The sequence below is a fragment of the Panulirus ornatus genome, chromosome 2 (genome assembly GCF_036320965.1).
Source record: "Panulirus ornatus isolate Po-2019 chromosome 2, ASM3632096v1, whole genome shotgun sequence".
NCBI classification, from domain to species: domain Eukaryota; kingdom Metazoa; phylum Arthropoda; class Malacostraca; order Decapoda; family Palinuridae; genus Panulirus; species Panulirus ornatus.
The window spans coordinates 14,248,045-14,265,780 of record NC_092225.1 but is presented as its reverse complement, the minus strand read 5'-3'; the positions used below and the strand labels follow the sequence as shown (position 1 = coordinate 14,265,780).

The following is a 17,736-nucleotide window of genomic DNA, read 5'->3' as shown; positions in this document are numbered from 1 at the left end:
GCATTGCATGTAGAACATTATGTTTCATCAAGGAAGCTAAAGCTTAAGATGGTGTACAAAGTTCTTTGAGTTATTTCAAAGTATGCTGATGGTTTTGTATCTAGTAATGATAGATATTAGATTGATTTATTTTTTGATTTATCATCCCAAACTTAGTGAAAGATTTATTGTGAAAATGTGATAACAGATAAACATTTTGTTTTCAACTTTCCCATCATGTTTTCAGCTTACCCATCTCTTAGTGTAGTACTTGTTGGTTATTTATGGGTGACATATATTGAATGCCTTGAGAAAAGGAAAATAGTATTTGGTATAGTAATTGAAACCCTGCAAATAAGCAGCTTTTTTGCCATCCTTTATTCCATATCATTTATTACAAACAAATTGCAATATACACTGCAAGAAGATAGTCCTGATACCACTCCATGTATTTTATGATGGACAGAAACCCAGCAACATTTTTACAAGTTAACATGCAAGGAATAGATATCATTTACTTTTATCTTTAGATTGATCTTGAGTATGACATGGATTTTTGTTATTTGAGTATGTATATGTTAGAGGCATGTATATTATGTAAATAAAGTGGGTGACTGTGTTGTTGATTGGTTGGTAAGGATTTTCAGTGTATGTATGGACCATGGTGGAGTGCCTGAGGATTGGCAGAATGCATGCATAGTGCCATTGTACAAGGGCAAAGGGGTCAAAGGTGAGTATTCAAACTACAGAGACAAGTTTGTTGAGTATTTCTGGAAAATTATATGGGAGGGTATTGATTGAGAGGTTGAAGGCATGTACAAAGCATCAGATTGGGGAGGAGCAGTGTGGTTTCAGAAGTGGTAGAGGATGTGTAGATCAGGTGTTTGCTTTGAAGAATGTGTATAAGAAATACCTAGAAAAACAGATGGATTTGTATGTAGCATTTATGGACCTGGAGAAGGCATATGATAAATTGATAGAGATGCTTTGTGGAAGGCCTTAAGGGTATATGGTGTGGGAAGTAAGTTGCTAGAAGCAGCGAAAAGTTTCTACCGAGGATGTAAGGCATATGTATGAGTAGGAAGAGAAGAGAGTGATGGGGTTCCCAATTAATGTTGGTCTGTGGCAGGAGTGTATGATGTCCCCAGGGCTGTTTAATTTGTTTCTTTAATTTGTTTATGGATGGGGTGGTTAGGAAGGTGAATGCAAGAGTTTTGGAGAGAGGGGCGAGTTTGTAGTCTGTTGTGGATGAGAGGGCCTGGGAAGTGAATCAGTTGTTGATTGCTAATGATACAGCTATGGTAGCTGATTCGAGTGAGAAACTGCAGAAGCTGGTGACTGAATTTGGAAAAGTGTGTGAAAGGAGAAAATTGAGAGTAAATGTGAATAAGGGCAAGGTTATTAGTTTCTGTAGGGTTGAGGGACAAGTTAATTGGGATGTAAGTTTGAAAAATGTATTAGATATCTGGGAGTGGACTTAGCAGCAAATGGAACCATGGAAGCAGAAGTGAGTCACAGGGTTGGGGAGGGGGTGAAGATTCTGGGAGTGATGAAGAATGTGTGGAAGGAGAGAACGTTATCTCGGAGAGCAAAATTGGATATGTTTGAAGGAATAGTGGTTCCATCAATGTTATATGGTTGCGAGGCATGAGCTATAGATAGGGTTGTGCAGAGGAGGGTGGGTGTGTTGGAAATGAAATGTTTGAGGACAATATGTGGTGTGAGGTGGCTTGATCGAGTAAGTAATGAAAGGGTAAGAGAGATGTGTGGAAATGAAAAGAGTGTGGTCGAGAGAGCAGAAGAGGATGTGTTGAAGTGGTTTGGACATATAGAGAGAATGAGTGAGGAAAGACTGACAAAGAGGATATATGTGTTAAAGGTGGTGGGAACAAGGAGACCAAATTGGAGGTGGAAGGATGGAGTGAAAAAGATTTTGAGTAATCGGGGCCTGAACATGCAGGAGGGTGAGAGGTGTGCAGGAAATAGAGTGAATTGGAACGATATGGTATACCAGGACTGAACTAGGGTATGTGAAATGTCTGTGGTAAACCATGCAAAGGTCTGTGGGGCCTGGATGTAGATAGGGAGCTGTGGTTTTGGTGCATTACATATGACAGCTAAAGACTGAGTGTGAACGAAAATGGCATTTTTTGTGTTTTCCTGGCACTACCTTGCTGAAGCAGGTGGGTGGTGCTGCTGTTTCCTTTGGGGTGAGGTGGTGCCGGAAATGGATGAAGGCAAGCAAGTATGAATATGTGCACGTGTATAGAAAGATTAGGAAGGATAGTGAGTGGTGGGATGAAGTAAGGTTGTTAGTGAAAAAGAGAGGTGTTTGGACGATACTTGTAGGGAAGTAGTGCAAGTGCCTGAGAGATGTATAAAAGAAAGTGGCAGGAGGTCAAGAGAATGGTACAAGAGTTGAAGAAGAGGGCAAATGAGAATTAGGTGAGAGCGTCATTAAATTTCAGGGAGAATGAAAAGACATTTTGGGAGGAGGTAAATAACGTACATAAGACAAGACAACAAATGGGAACATTGGTGAAGGGGGCAATGGGGGAGGTAATAACAGGTAGTGATGAAGTGAGAAGATGGAGTGAGTATTTTGAAGGTTTGTTGAATGTGTTTGAATATAGAGTGGCATATATAAGGTGTTTTGGTTCAGGTGATGTGTGAAGTGAGAGGGTCAAGGAGAATGGTTTGGTGAAGAGAGAAGAGATAGTGAAGGTTCTGTGGGAGATGAAATTCGGCATGGTTGCTGGTTTAGATGGTATTGCAGTGGAATTTATCAAAAATTGGGGTGACTCTGTTGTTGATTGGTTGGTAAGGATATTCATTGTATTTAAGGACCATGAAGTGCCTGAGGATTATCAGAATGCATGCACAGCGCCATTGTACTAAGGCAAAAAGGATAATGGTGAGTGTGCAAGCAACAGAGGCATAAGTTTGTTGAGTATTCCTGGGAAATTATATGGAAGGGTATTGATTGAGAGGTTGATGGCATGTACAGAGCATCAGATTTGGGGAAGAGCAGTGTGGATTCAGAAGTGGTAGAGGATGTGTGGATCAGGTGTTTGCTTTGAAGAATGTGTGTGAGAAATACTTGGAGAAACAGATATATTTGTATGTAGCATTTTTGGATCTGGAGAAGGCATATAATAGGGTTGATAGAGATGCTTTGTGGAAGGTTTTAACGGTATATGGTGTGGAAGGTAAGTTGCTAGAAGCAGGGAAATTTTTTACCAAAGATGTAAGGCATGTGTATGAGTAGGAAGAGAGGAAAGTGATTGGTTCTCAGTGAATGTCAGTTTGTGGCAGGGGTGTGTGATGTCTCCATGGTTGTTTATTTTGTTTATGGGTTGGGTGGTTAGGAAGGTAAATGCAAGAGTTTTGAAGAAAGGGGCAAGTATGCAATCTGTTTTGGATGAGAGGGCCTGGGAAGTGAGTCACTTTTTATTCACCAATGATACAGCTTTAGTGGCTGATTCGAGTGAGAAACTGCAGAGGTTGGTGATTGAGTTTGGAAAAGTGTGTAGGTAGAGAAAGCTAAGAGTAAATGTGAATAAGAGTAAGGTTAATAGGTTCAGTAAGGTGGAGGGACAAGTTATTTGGGATTTAAGTTTGAATGGAAAAATATTGGAGGAAATGAAGTGTTTTAGATATCTGGGAGTGGACTTAGCAGTGGATGGAACCATAGAAGTGGAAGTGAGTCACAAGGTGTGGGAGGGGGTGATGGTTCTGGGAGTGATGAAGAATGTGTGGAAGGAGAGAATGTTATCTCAGAGAGCAAAAATGGGTATGTTTAAAGGAATGGTAGTTCCAACAAGGTTGTATGGTTGCGAGGCATAGGCTATAGATAGGGTTGTACAGAGGAGGGTGGATGTGTTGGAAATGAAATGTTTGAGGACTTATGGTTTGAGGTGGTTTGATTGAATAATTAATGAAAGGGTAAGAGAGATATGCGGAAATAAAAAGAGTATGGTTGAGAGAGCAGAAGAGGTTGTTGAAATGGTTTGGACATGTGGAGAGAACGAGTGAGGAAAGATTGACAAAGAGGATATATATGTCAGAGGTGGGGGGAAACAAGGAGAAGTGGGAGACCAAGTTGGAGGTGGAAGGATGGAGTGAAAAAGATTTTGAGCGATCAGTGCCTGTAAGGCATGCAAGGAATAGAGAGTGAATTGAAACGATGTGGTATACCGGGGTTGATGTGCTGTCAGTGGATTGAACCAGGGCATGTGAAGCGTCTTGGAAGGGTCTGTGGGGCCTGGTTGTGGAAAGGTAACTGTGGTTTTGGTGCATTACACATGACAGCTAGAGACTGGGTGTGCACAAATTTGGCCTTTTTTTGTCTGTTCCTGGCTCTGCTTTGCTGGAAGGGGGGGATGCTATTTCATGTGTGGCGGGGTGGCAATGGGAATGGATGAAGGCAGCAAGTATGGATATGTACATGTGTATATATGTATGTCTGTGTATGTATACGTTGAAATGTATATGTATGCATATGTGCATGTGTGGGCATGTATGTATATACATGTGTATGTAGGTTGGCTTGGCCATTCCTTGTTTGTTTCCTTGCGCTACCTCGTTGATGCGAGAGATATCGGTTAAGTATGATAAAAAAGATAAAGGTGTAATATTTCATTTGGTAGGCTGTGGGATGATGATATGGCCTTCCAGATGATTCCTCCAAGGTTGTCATCATCCCCACCACCTCTGGACTCCCTTCCTACTGTGATGTGCCCAGGAGAGGAGGATGATGATGAAGAATTTGGGAACTTTTCAACCCACAATGCATCTTTTGATATCACAGGTTAGTAAATGCTATTGGAGTAAATATGAATGCATTTTGCTTTTTTAAGTTTTACCTTGTAGTCTTTGATTATGAATTTCTATATTGACAGAAATACATTGTGGAATGGATTACATATTTTATATATTTGCATTATGCAGCTTTTATTGCTTTTGGTGTATATGGGATGGCATTTACTCCGGTGAGAATGATTAGCATCTCCTAGAGCAAAGGTTTTCAAACTTTTTGAAGCCCCAGAAATTGCTCAGTCCATCACTAACTACCCTATGGATCTCATTAAACTTTTGTGGAACCCAATTTGAAGTCACTGATCTAAGGCATGAACATGATAAATATACACTCATGGGTCTCTGCCTGGCTGGCTGCAGACTTGAAACTGTGTTTTTGGTTATGCAAACAAGAACTGAATTCAAAGAATTTTTGTAATTTTTCTGTATTTTGCTGAACACATTCCAAACATTTCATAATACTTTCATTATGTTATTTCTCTGCCCCAGGTTTCTTTTCTGTGGGGCTACTGCAGTGCTTAGTATATTAATACTGCTATTTTTTTTCTTCTAGGCCTTTCAGATAAGCTACCTCCAACACCAGATAGCAGTCCATCCAAATTCCCAGCACTGGGGACGTGTAGCAGGAAAAATTTTACCTGCAGTCTTAGAGGGAACTCGGGAGGACACTATCAGCCAAGACTCTGGGGTGGGCAGCTCCAACCACCCCAATGAATTTTCTCCACAACCTCAAGTAGATGATCACTCATTTGGAGAGTTTTCAGGCTGTGATCCTAATACTGTTAAAGTGAACAATGAAGTGCTAACAAGTGTAAGGAATGATGATGGTGACTGTGGCTTTGCGGACTTTCAAGCATTTAATACATCTGTTGCTTTTGAACCTCCAAGAATCCAGGAACCAGAATCCATGACACATTCATCGGATATTTCAAATATAAATCAGGGTGATGATGAAACCTCTAGTCATACATTCCCTTCAGCACCGGAGTGTTCTGAAAGCAGTGGCAAAAGATCTTCCAGGAACAGTTTTTCCATGATAGGCACTCCTCCACCTCTTGATTATGTGGCAAATAATGTCACACTAGATGATGAATTTACTTGCACTTCTTCAAATTTTCCAGCTGATGGTGATGATGACTTTGGGGATTTTGCATCCAGTAAAGTATCAGAAATTATTAGTGGAGGATGCTTGTTTCAGGACAGTGTTGATAATGAAAGTGTACCCCTACCAAGCTTTGAGGAGAATGGCGCCTTAAAAGGTTCTGATAAGGGTAAAGAAAAGATTTCACTAAACAGCAAAGGACATCAGTTAGATAGTGTTCGAGGTGCTGATAGTGTTCCTGTTGTGAGTAAGCCAAATAGATTTAATGAAGGCAGTGATTTGAATCTGGATATGTCTGTTGACACGGGTGCTGTAATTAATGAAAGTGTTGCATTGTGCACAAGTGTTCATAATGAATATAGTTCACATGTTTCCAAAACTCAAGTGGATAATTTGTTGAATCCTGAAAATGAATTGTTGGATGATATAGGCAATGAAACCTCTAGTGTAGCCCCAAGAACTTCTTTACAAACTAAAAGTGATCATACTGCCAACCAAAAAGATGAAGTTACTGGCCAGTTTTCATCTGTAAGTGCTGAAAAAATAAAGGATGCATGTGTGGATGTTAATAACTTTGATAGTGTACAAGTTAGTCATAATATCGGAGTTAATAAATTCCCGGAAAATACCGATGTTCATTTAAAGAAGAAGCAGAAAAGCAGTTAGTAATACAAAATGTAGGTAATGATAATTGGACAGATTGTAATAGTATAGGTTTCAGGAGTAAAAGTAAAGGGGAAAAAAAACATTCTGGAAAATCTACTGTCTCAGAGTCTCATGTAAGTGCCTCTAATGATGTTAGTAATGTTATTAGTGATGTGAGAAGAGAAGAGAGAACAGCAAAGGAAGAACAAGATTGTGATAAGTTATGCAATACCATGGTTGTGAAAGAGCAGTATGGAAACAGTGATAATGGAGATTTAAGTAAGGATGATAGTTGTAGTGAGTCAGATTTTGGGGATTTTAGTAAAGCAAATGATGATGATGATCTTGATTTTGCTGACCTAAGGGAGCAAGTTGAGAATGGTACTTTTGGTGCAGAAGAATCTGGACATCTGGCTCCCAAAGATATTAGTGAGTTTAGTGATTCTAATACAAATACTGAAGATTTAGAAGATGAATTTGGTGATTTTAAGGCTCCTGCAGCAGCAGTTATTGACACTGAATTTGGCGACTTTGATAGTGCAAATGTCGGTGGCAACGATGATGAGTTTGGTGATTTTGAAGTACATGATAAAAGTCATATTTCAGAAGGCCTATGTTCACAAAACCATCATGATGATGATGATGATTTTGGTGATTTCAATGACCCTGCAAGCACAGGAGGCTTTGGGAGCTGTGGCATGGCTAGTGGAGAAACAGACACAGGAATGGGAGACTTCAGCACTTCATGGAGTGATAACAGCTTTGAAACTTCAAGCAAAATCAGTCCAGTTTTGAGAAAGGTTTGGAAGACTCCGCTTTTGGTTGATTTGTTTATGAATATATTTTTTTTTATTTATTTTGCTTTGTTGCTGTCTCCCGCATTAGCGAGGTAGTGCAAGGAAACAGATGAAAGAATGGCCCAACCCACCCACATACACATGTATATACATACACGTCCACACACGCAAATATACATACCTATACATCTCAACGTATGCATATATATACACACACAGACATATACATATATACACATGTACTTAATTCATACTGTCTGCCTTTATTCATTCCCATCGCCACCCTGCCACACATGTAATAACAACCCCCTTCCCCCTGATGTGCGCAAGGTAGCGCTAAGGAAAACAACAAAGGCCACATTTGTTCACACTCGGTCTCTAGCTGTCATGTAATAATGCACCGAAACCACAGCTCCCTTTCCACATCCAGGCCCCACAGAACCCCCCTATGGTTTACCCCAGACACTTCACATGCCCTGGTTCAATCCATTGACAGCACGTCGACCCCGGTATACCACATCGTTCCAATTCACTCTATTCCTTGCACGCCTTTCACCCTCCTGCATGTTCAGGCCCTGATCACTCAAAATCTTTTTCACTCCATCTTTCCACTTCCAGTTTGGTCTCCCACTTCTCCTCATTCCCTCCACCTCTGACACATATATCCTCTTGGTCAATCTTTCCTCACTCATTCTCTCCATGTGACCAAACCATTTCAAAACACCCTTTTCTGCTCTCTCAACCACACACTTTTTATTACCACAAATCTCTCATACCCTATTATTACTTACTCAATCAAACCACCTCACACCACATATTGTCCTCAAACATCTCATTTCCAGCACATCCACTCTCCTGCGCACAACTCTATCCATAGCCTACGCCTCGCAACCATATAACATTGTTGGAGCCACTATTCCTTCAAACATACCCAATTTTGCTTTCTGAGATAATGTTCTCGACTTCCACACATTCTTCCTCCCAGAATTTTCGCCCCTCCCCCACCCTATGATTCACTTCCACTTCCATGGTTCCATCTGCTGCCAAATCCACTCCCAGATATCTAAAACACTTCACTTCCTCCAGTTTTTCTCCATTCAAACTTACCTCCCAATTGACTTGACCCTCAACCCTACTGTACCTAATAACCTTGCTCTTATTCACATTTACTCTCAACTTTCTTCTTTCACACACTTTACCAAACTCCGTCACCAGCTTCTGCAGTTTCTCACATGAATCAGCCACCAGTGCTGTATCATCAACTTCCCAAGCTCTCTGATCCACAACAGACTGCATACTTGCCCCTCTTTCCAAAACTCTTTCATTCACCTCCCTAACAACCCCATCCATAAACAAATTAAACAACCATGGAGACATCACACACCCTTGTCGCAAACCTACATGCACTGAGAACCAATCACTTTCCTCTCTTCCTACACGTACACATGCCTTACATCCTCGATAAAAACTTTTCACTGCTTCTAACAACTTTCCTCCCACACCATATATTCTTAATACCTTCCACAGAGCATCTCTATCAACTCTATCATATGCCTTCTCCAGATCCATAAATGCTACATACAAATCCATTTGCTTTTCTAAGTATTTCTCACATACATTCTTCAAAGCAAACACATGATCCACACATCCTCTACCTCTTCTGAAACCACACTGCTCTTCCCCAATCTGATGCTCTGTACATGCCTTCACCCTCTCAGTCAATACCCTCCCATATAATTTGCCAGGAATACTCAACAAACTTATACCTCTGTAATTTGAGCACTCACTCTTATCCCCTTTGCCTTTGTACAATGGCACTATGCAAGCATTCTTCCAATCCTCAGGCACCTCACCATGAGTCATACATACATTAAATTACCTTACCTTCCACGCTTCTCATGCCACAAGCATCTTTTGCGCAAGCCATCACTGCTTCCCTAAGTACATCCCATTCCTCCCCCACTCCCCTTTCCTCCTTTGTTCTCACCTTTTTCCATTCTGTTCCCAGTCTCTCCTGGTACTTCCTCACACAAGTCTCCTTCTTTAGCTTACTTACTCTCACCACTCTCTTCACCCCAACATTCTCTCTTCTTTTCTGAAACCCTCTACAAATCTTTACCTTTGCCTCCACAAGATAATGATCAGACATCCCTCCAGTTGCACCTCTCAGCACATTTACATCCAAAAGTCTCTCTTTCGTGCACCTATCAATTAACATGTAATCCAATAATGCTCTCTGGCCATCTCTCCTGCTTACATATGTATACTTATGCATATCTCTCTTTTTAAACCAGGTATTCCCAATCACCAGTCCTTTTTCAGCACATAAATCTACAAGCTCTTCCCCATTTCCATTTACAACACTGAACACCCCATGTATACCAATTATTCCCTCAACTGCCACATTACTCACCTTTGCATTCAAATCGCCCATCATTATAACCCGGTCTCATGCATCAAAACCACACACACACTCATTCAGCTGCTCCCAAAATACTTGCCTCTCATGATCTTTCTTCTCCTACCCAGGTGCAAATGCACCAATAATCACCCATCTCTCTCCATCAACTTTCAGTTTTACCCATATCAATCTAGAGTTTACTTTCTTACACTCTATCACATACTCCTTGGGATAGGGAGAGAGAATACTTCCCATGTATTTCCTGCATGTCGTAGAAGGCGACTCAAGGGGAGGGAGTGGGGATTGGACATCCTCCCCTCTCGTTATTTTTTTAATTTTCCAAAAGAAGGAACAGAGAAGGGGGCCAGGTGAGGATATTCCCTCAAAGGCCCAGTCCTCTGTTCTTAACGCTACCTTGCTAACGTGGGAAATGGCAAATAGTTTGAAAGAAAAAAAGAAAGAAAAGATATATATATTTTTTATTTTTTTTTTTATTATACTTTGTCTCTTTCTCCCGCGTTTGCGAGGTAGCGCAAGGAAACAGACGAAAGAAATGGCCCAACCCCCACCCCCATACACATGTATATACATACGTCCACACACGCAAATATACATACCTACACAGCTTTCCATGGTTTACCCCAGACGCTTCACATGCCCTGCTTCAATCCACTGACAGCACGTCAACCCCGGTATACCACATCGCTCCAATTCACTCTATTCCTTGCCCTCCTTTCACCCTCCTGCATGTTCAGGCCCCGATCACACAAAATCTTTTTCACTCCATCTTTCCACCTCCAATTTGGTCTCCCTCTTCTCCTTGTTCCCTCCACGTCCGACACATATATCCTCTTGGTCAATCTTTCCTCACTCATCCTCTCCATGTGCCCAAACCACTTCAAAACACCCTCTTCTGCTCTCTCAACCACGCTCTTTTTATTTCCACACATCTCTCTTACCCTTACGTTACTCACTCGATCAAACCACCTCACACCACACATTGTCCTCAAACATCTCATTTCCAGCACATCCATCCTCCTGCGCACAAGTCTATCCATAGCCCACGCCTCGCAACCATACAACATTGTTGGAACCACTATTCCTTCAAACATACCCATTTTTGCTTTCCGAGATAATGTTCTCGACTTCCACACATTCTTCAAGGCCCCCAGGATTTTCGCCCCCTCTCCCACCCTATGATCCACTTCCGCTTCCATGGTTCCATCCGCTGCCAGATCCACTCCCAGATATCTAAAACACTTCACTTCCTCCAGTTTTTCTCCATTCAAACTCACCTCTCAATTGACTTGAGCCCTCAACCCTACTGTACCTAATAACCTTGCTCTTATTCACATTTACTCTTAACTTTCTTCTTCCACACACTTTTCCAAACTCAGTCACCAGCTTCTGCAGTTTCTCACATGAATCAGCCACCAGCGCTGTATCATCAGCGAACAACAACTGACTCACTTCCCAAGCTCTCTCATCCCCAACAGACTTCATACTTGCCCCTCTTTCCAAAACTCTTGCATTTACCTCCCTAACAACCCCATCCATAAACAAATTAAACAACCATGGAGACATCACACACCCCTGCCGCAAACCTACATTCACTGAGAACCAATCACTTTCCTCTCTTCCTACACGTACACATGCCTTACATCCTCGATAAAAACTTTTCACTGCTTCTAACAACTTTCCTCCCACACCATATATTCTTATATATATATATATATATATATATATATATATATATATTTTTTTTCATACTATTCGCCATTTCCCGCGATAGCGAGGTAGCGTTAAGAACAGAGGACTGGGCCTTTGAGGGAATATTCTCACCTGGCCCCCTTCTCTGTTCCTTCTTTTGGAAAAAAAAAACGAGAGGGGAGGATTTCCAGCCCCCCGCTCCCTTCCCTTTTAGTCGCCTTCTACGACATGCAGGGAATACATGGGAAGTATTCTTTCTCCCCTATCCCCAGGGATTGGACAAAAAGAGAGGATGAGTAAAGAAAGATTGTCATAAAACAAAAGTGGAGATCACCAACAGGTTTAGAGGGATTAAGTGAACGAAGCTCGGGGCATCAAAGCTTGAACATTCAGGAGGATGAGAGGCATGTGCAGAATAAAATATATATATATATATATATATATATATATATATATATATATATATATATATATATATATATATATATATATATATATATATATTTTTTTTTTTTTTATACTTTGTCGCTGTCTCCCGCGTTTGCGAGGTAGCGCAAGGAAACAGACGAAAGAAATGGCCCAACCCCCCCCCCCATACACATGTATATACATGCGTCCACACACGCAAATATACATACCTACACAGCTTTCCATGGTTTACCCCAGACGCTTCACATGCCTTGATTCAATCCACTGACAGCACGTCAACCCCGGTATACCACATCGCTCCAATTCACTCTATTCCTTGCCCTTCTTTCACCCTCCTGCATGTTCAGGCCCCGATCACACAAAATCTTTTTCACTCCATCTTTCCACCTCCAATTTGGTCTCCCTCTTCTCCTTGCTCCCTCCACCTCCGACACATATATCCTCTTGGTCAATCTTTCCTCACTCATCCTCTCCATGTGCCCAAACCACTTCAAAACACCCTTTTCTGCTCTCTCAACCACGCTCTTTTTATTTCCACACATCTCTCTTACCCTTACGTTACTCACTCGATCAAACCACCTCACACCACACATTGTCCTCAAACATCTCATTTCCAGCACATCCACCATCCTACGCACAACTCTATCCATAGCCCACGCCTCGCAGCCATACAACATTGTTGGAACCATTATTCCTTCAAACATACCCATTTTTGCTTTCTGAGGTAATGTTCTCGACTTCCAAACATTCTTCAAGGCTCCCAGAATCTTCGCCCCCTCCCCCACCGTATGATTCACTTCCGCTTCCATGGTTCCATTTGCTGCCAGATCCACTCCCAGATATCTAAAACACTTTACTTCCTCCAGTTTTTCTCCATTCAAACTTACCTCCCAATTGACTTGACCCTCAACCCTACTGTACCTAACAACCTTGCTCTTATTCACATTTACTCTTAACTTTCTTCTTTCACACACTTTACCAAACTCAGTCACCAGCTTCTGCAGTTTCTCACATGAATCAGCCACCATCGCTGTATCATCAGCGAACAACAACTGACTCACTTCCCAAGCTCTCTGATCCACAACAGAGTGCATACTTGCCCCTTTCCAAAACTCTTGCATTCACCTCCCTGACAACCCCATCCATAAAGAAATGAAACAACCATGGAGACATCACACACCCCTGTCGCAAACCTACATTCACTGAGAACCAATCACTTTCCTCTCTTCCTACACGTACACATGCCTTACATCCTTGATAAAAACTTTTCGCTGCTTCTAATAACTTGCCTCCCACACTATATATTCTTAATACCTTCCACAGAGCGTCTCTATCGACTCTATCATATGCCTTCTCCAGATCCATAAATGGTACATACAAATCCATTTGTTTTTCTAAGTATTTCTCACATACATTCTTCAAAGCAAACACATGATCCACACATCCTCTACCACTTCTGAAACCACACTGCTCTTCCCCAATCTGATGCTCTGTACATGGCTTCACCCTCTCAATCAATACCCTCCCATATAATTTCCCAGGAATACTCAACAAACTTATACCTCTGTAATTTGAGCACTCACTCTTATCCCCTTTGCCTTTGTACAATGGCACTATGCAAGCATTCTGCCAATCCTCAGGCGCCTCACCATGAGTCATACATACATTAAATAACCTTACCAACCAGTCAACAATACAGTCACCCCCTTTTTTAATATATTCCACTACAATACCATCCAAACCCGCTGCCTTGCCGGCTTTCATCTTCCGCAAAGCTTTTACTACCTCTTCTCTGACAGCGACTAAGTATGATAAATGAATAAATAAATACGTTTCAGTATAAAAGTGATTAAAGCCTTTACACAGAATTTCAGTGTAATGCTGTCCTCTCACAGGATTTTTGAAATATTGTCATCCATGTTCATATTCCATAGGTACCTGTAATAGCATTTATTAGAAAAATTTGAATGGAGTGTAGACTGCCATTTGTTGAAAGGCAGCTCAGTTTCCTAATAGCATTAATGATCTTTTTTGTTTATTGTGTTAGACTTATTTTTAATATTTTTCCTCGCATAAGCATCTTATGACCTTTAACCTCATATATGCTTTGTGCTTCTTTGTTAATGATTATTATAGAATGACCAAGTAAACTATCCTCAGCAGAATACATGGCACTTCTGATCACCTATTCTGTTGGCATCTTTCACAGTTCACTCTTCTCTCAAATTTACTGAACTCTCTTGCATCTTAATTTGCCATAGTGAATTGTTACATCTTAGAAGTTTTGTTTCACGGGGTCTTTATGATACCTCCTCCCTCCTTTTACATGTACCACAGGTTTATTGAAGGTGTAGTTTCTGTCTCTACTTCAAGAACATCTTGTTATGCAAGCATCTGACCCTCTTGATGATTGTGTGTGTGTTTGTTTCTGGTTTACATTTTTATGCATTTTTACTTGCACATATGCAAGATTACTTTTTTCTTATGTCTCTGTGCTAAACAGTGGCACATGCCCATTTTTTTTTTAGCTGGAGAGTCTTGTTCTGAAGTGGATCCCAAAATCCATGACCGCAGTGACTTTGCAAGAGGAACAGCCCATTCCAACACTTCATCAGGCTGTTGAGAGTGATGCATTCGTGTGGCGGCAGTTGGAGAATCTGGAGTCTAGTGCAGCTCTCACACTCTCCTGGGGCAACACTCAAGCTCACAACTTCTTCCTTTCCTCAGTCAACGTTGACGCTCGCAACATTGTGAGTAAGGAGGCACTGATCACGGTAAACACCCTCTTGTCACCCCACTTTTGTTGTGCATCATAGCAGCAGGTAGATGGTAAAGAAACTAAGTATGCTTGTTTCATTTCCCTGTGAGTGACATTGTCCAGTTGAGTTATTCTTGATTGTAATTTGGGTTTTTAAGGTTAGTGCTTGCTGTATATATATATATATATATATATATATATATATATATATATATATATATATATATATATATATATATTTTTTTTTTTTTTTTTTTTTTTTTTTTTTTTTTTTTATACTTTGTCGCTGTCTCCCGCGTTTGCGAGGTAGCGCAAGGAAACAGACGAAAGAAATGGCCCCCCCCCCATACACATGTACATACACACGTCCACACACGCAAATATACATACCTACACAGCTTTCCATGGTTTACCCCAGACGCTTCACATGCCTTGATTCAATCCACTGACAGCACGTCAACCCCTGTATACCACATCGCTCCAATTCACTCTATTCCTTGCCCTCCTTTCACCCTCCTGCATGTTCAGGCCCCGATCACACAAAATCTTTTTCACTCCATCTTTCCACCTCCAATTTGGTCTCCCTCTTCTCCTCGTTCCCTCCACCTCCGACACATATATCCTCTTGGTCAATCTTTCCTCACTCATTCTCTCCATGTGCCCAAACCATTTCAAAACACCCTCTTCTGCTCTCTCAACCACGCTCTTTTTATTTCCACACATCTCTCTTACCCTTACGTTACTTACTCGATCAAACCACCTCACACCACACATTTTCCTCAAACATCTCATTTCCAGCACATCCATCCTCCTGCGCACATCTCTATCCATAGCCCACGCCTCGCAACCATACAACATTGTTGGAACCACTATTCCTTCAAACATACCCATTTTTGCTTTCCGAGATAATGTTCTCGACTTCCACACATTTTTCAAGGCTCCCAAAATTTTCGCCCCCTCCCCCACCCTATGATCCACTTCCGCTTCCATGGTTCCATCCGCTGACAGATCCACTCCCAGATATCTAAAACACTTCACTTCCTCCAGTTTTTCTCCATTCAAACTCACCTCCCAATTAACTTGACCCTCACCCCTACTGTACCTAATAACCTTGCTCTTATTCACATTTACTCTTAACTTTCTTCTTCCACACACTTTACCAAACTCAGTCACCAGCTTCTGCAGTTTCTCACATGAATCAGCCACCAGCGCTGTATCATCAGCGAACAACAACTGACTCACTTCCCAAGCTCTCTCATCCCCAACAGACTTCATACTTGCCCCTCTTTCCAGGACTCTTGCATTTACCTCCCTATATATATATATATATATATATATATATATATATATATATATATATATATATACATATATATATATATATATATATATATATATATATATATATCCCAAACTGGATAAATTTCCAAAAGAAGGAACAGAGAAGGGGACCAAGTGAGGATATTCCCTCAAAGGCTCAGTCCTCTGTTCTTAACGCTACCTCGCTAACGCGGGAAATGGCGAAAAAAATGTATGTATATATATATATATATATATATATATATATATATATATATATATATATATTTTCTTTTTTTTTTTTTTTTTTTTTTTTTTTTTTATACTTTGTCGCTGTCTCCCGCGTTTGCGAGGTATATATATATATATATATATATATATATATATATATATATATATTCACTTGTTATGTTTTGGCATGTGAGCCATAGCTATTTTTATTAGACTTTATTGGGTTGAATATCGTGTCAGGGAAACAAGGGATATGACCACATTTTCATCTATAACTGTGATAACTACATTATGGGATTCTCTTAATACAAGAAAGTATGGCATTTCTTTGAAAAAACAATATACTTTTACATATTACAGAATGTTACATTTTTCAAAAAATTTTGTTACGTTTTTTCTTCACATAGAGTTGCCAATTAGTATCCATTTTAGCTTTATTCAGACAGTTGTGTAATTCATGTTATGGTATACAGAACCTATCTTTACACTTCCAGGTATCAGACTACATGTGAAGACAAATGCCATGTGAGGGGTAACAATTTTTTTCTATCAGTTGACATATTCAGCAGAGATTTTCATGTTAAATCATCTGGTGTGAATGTATAATTACTTATGAAAATTGTGACTGAGAGAACCTTCTAAGAACCCTCTATATATTTTTGGTGTAACTGCACATGTAGATTTCCCTGAATATCTTGTGAGTTCAGCAGTGCACCATACCCGAAACATATTTGAGGTGAGTTGATGCCTCTGTGGATTATTTTGGTTGAGTCATTCTTGTAGTTAGACTTTTCTGTTCCCTATCTCATATGTATATAAATATCCTTTTCCTTTCATACTATTTGCCATTTCCCGCATCAGCGAGGTAGTGTTAAGAACAAAGGACTGGGCCTTTGAGGGAATATCCTCACCTGGCCCCCTTCTCTGCTCCTTCTTTTGGAAAATTAAAAAAAAGAGAGGGGAGGATTTCCAGCCACCAGCTCCCTCCCCTTTTAGTCGCCTTCTACGACACACAGGGAATACGTGGGAAGTACTCTTTCTTCCCTATCCCCAGGGATGATATATATATATATATATATTATTATTTTTTTTATTGTTTTGCTTTGTCGCTGTCTCCTGCGTCAGCGAGGTAGCACAAGGAAACAGACGAGAGAGTGGCCCAACCCACCCACATTCACATGAATATACATACACGTCCACACACACAATTATACATACCAATACATCTCAACATATACATATATATACACACACAGACATATACATATGTACACATGTACATAATTCATGCTGTCTGCCTTTATTCATTCCCATTGCCACCCTGCCACACATGAAATAAAAACCCCTCCCTCCCTCATGTATGTGAGTTAGCGCTAGGAAAAGACAACAAAGGCCACATTCATTCACACTCGGTCTCTAGCTGTCATGTAATAATGCACCGAAACCACAGCTCCCTTTCCACATCCAGGCCCCACAGAACTTTCCATGGTTTACCCCTGACCCTTCACATGCCCTGGTTCAATCCAGTGACAGTAGGTCGACCCCGGTATACCACATGGTTCCAATT

General features: G+C 40.7%; 1 protein-coding gene across 1 annotated transcript in view; it reads left to right on the top strand.

The window, feature by feature from the left end:
* Window positions 1-4,631: 4,631 nt before the first annotated feature.
* LOC139753474 (uncharacterized) overlaps window positions 4,632-17,736 on the top strand; it is a 116,621-nt gene continuing 103,516 nt past the window's right edge. Inside the window, 5 exon segments of the mRNA XM_071670035.1 lie at window positions 4,632-4,789; window positions 5,351-5,409; window positions 5,411-6,488; window positions 6,524-7,344; window positions 14,410-14,655. Coding sequence (XP_071526136.1) covers window positions 4,645-4,789; window positions 5,351-5,409; window positions 5,411-6,488; window positions 6,524-7,344; window positions 14,410-14,655 — 2,349 coding nt within the window. The 5' untranslated portion in view covers window positions 4,632-4,644.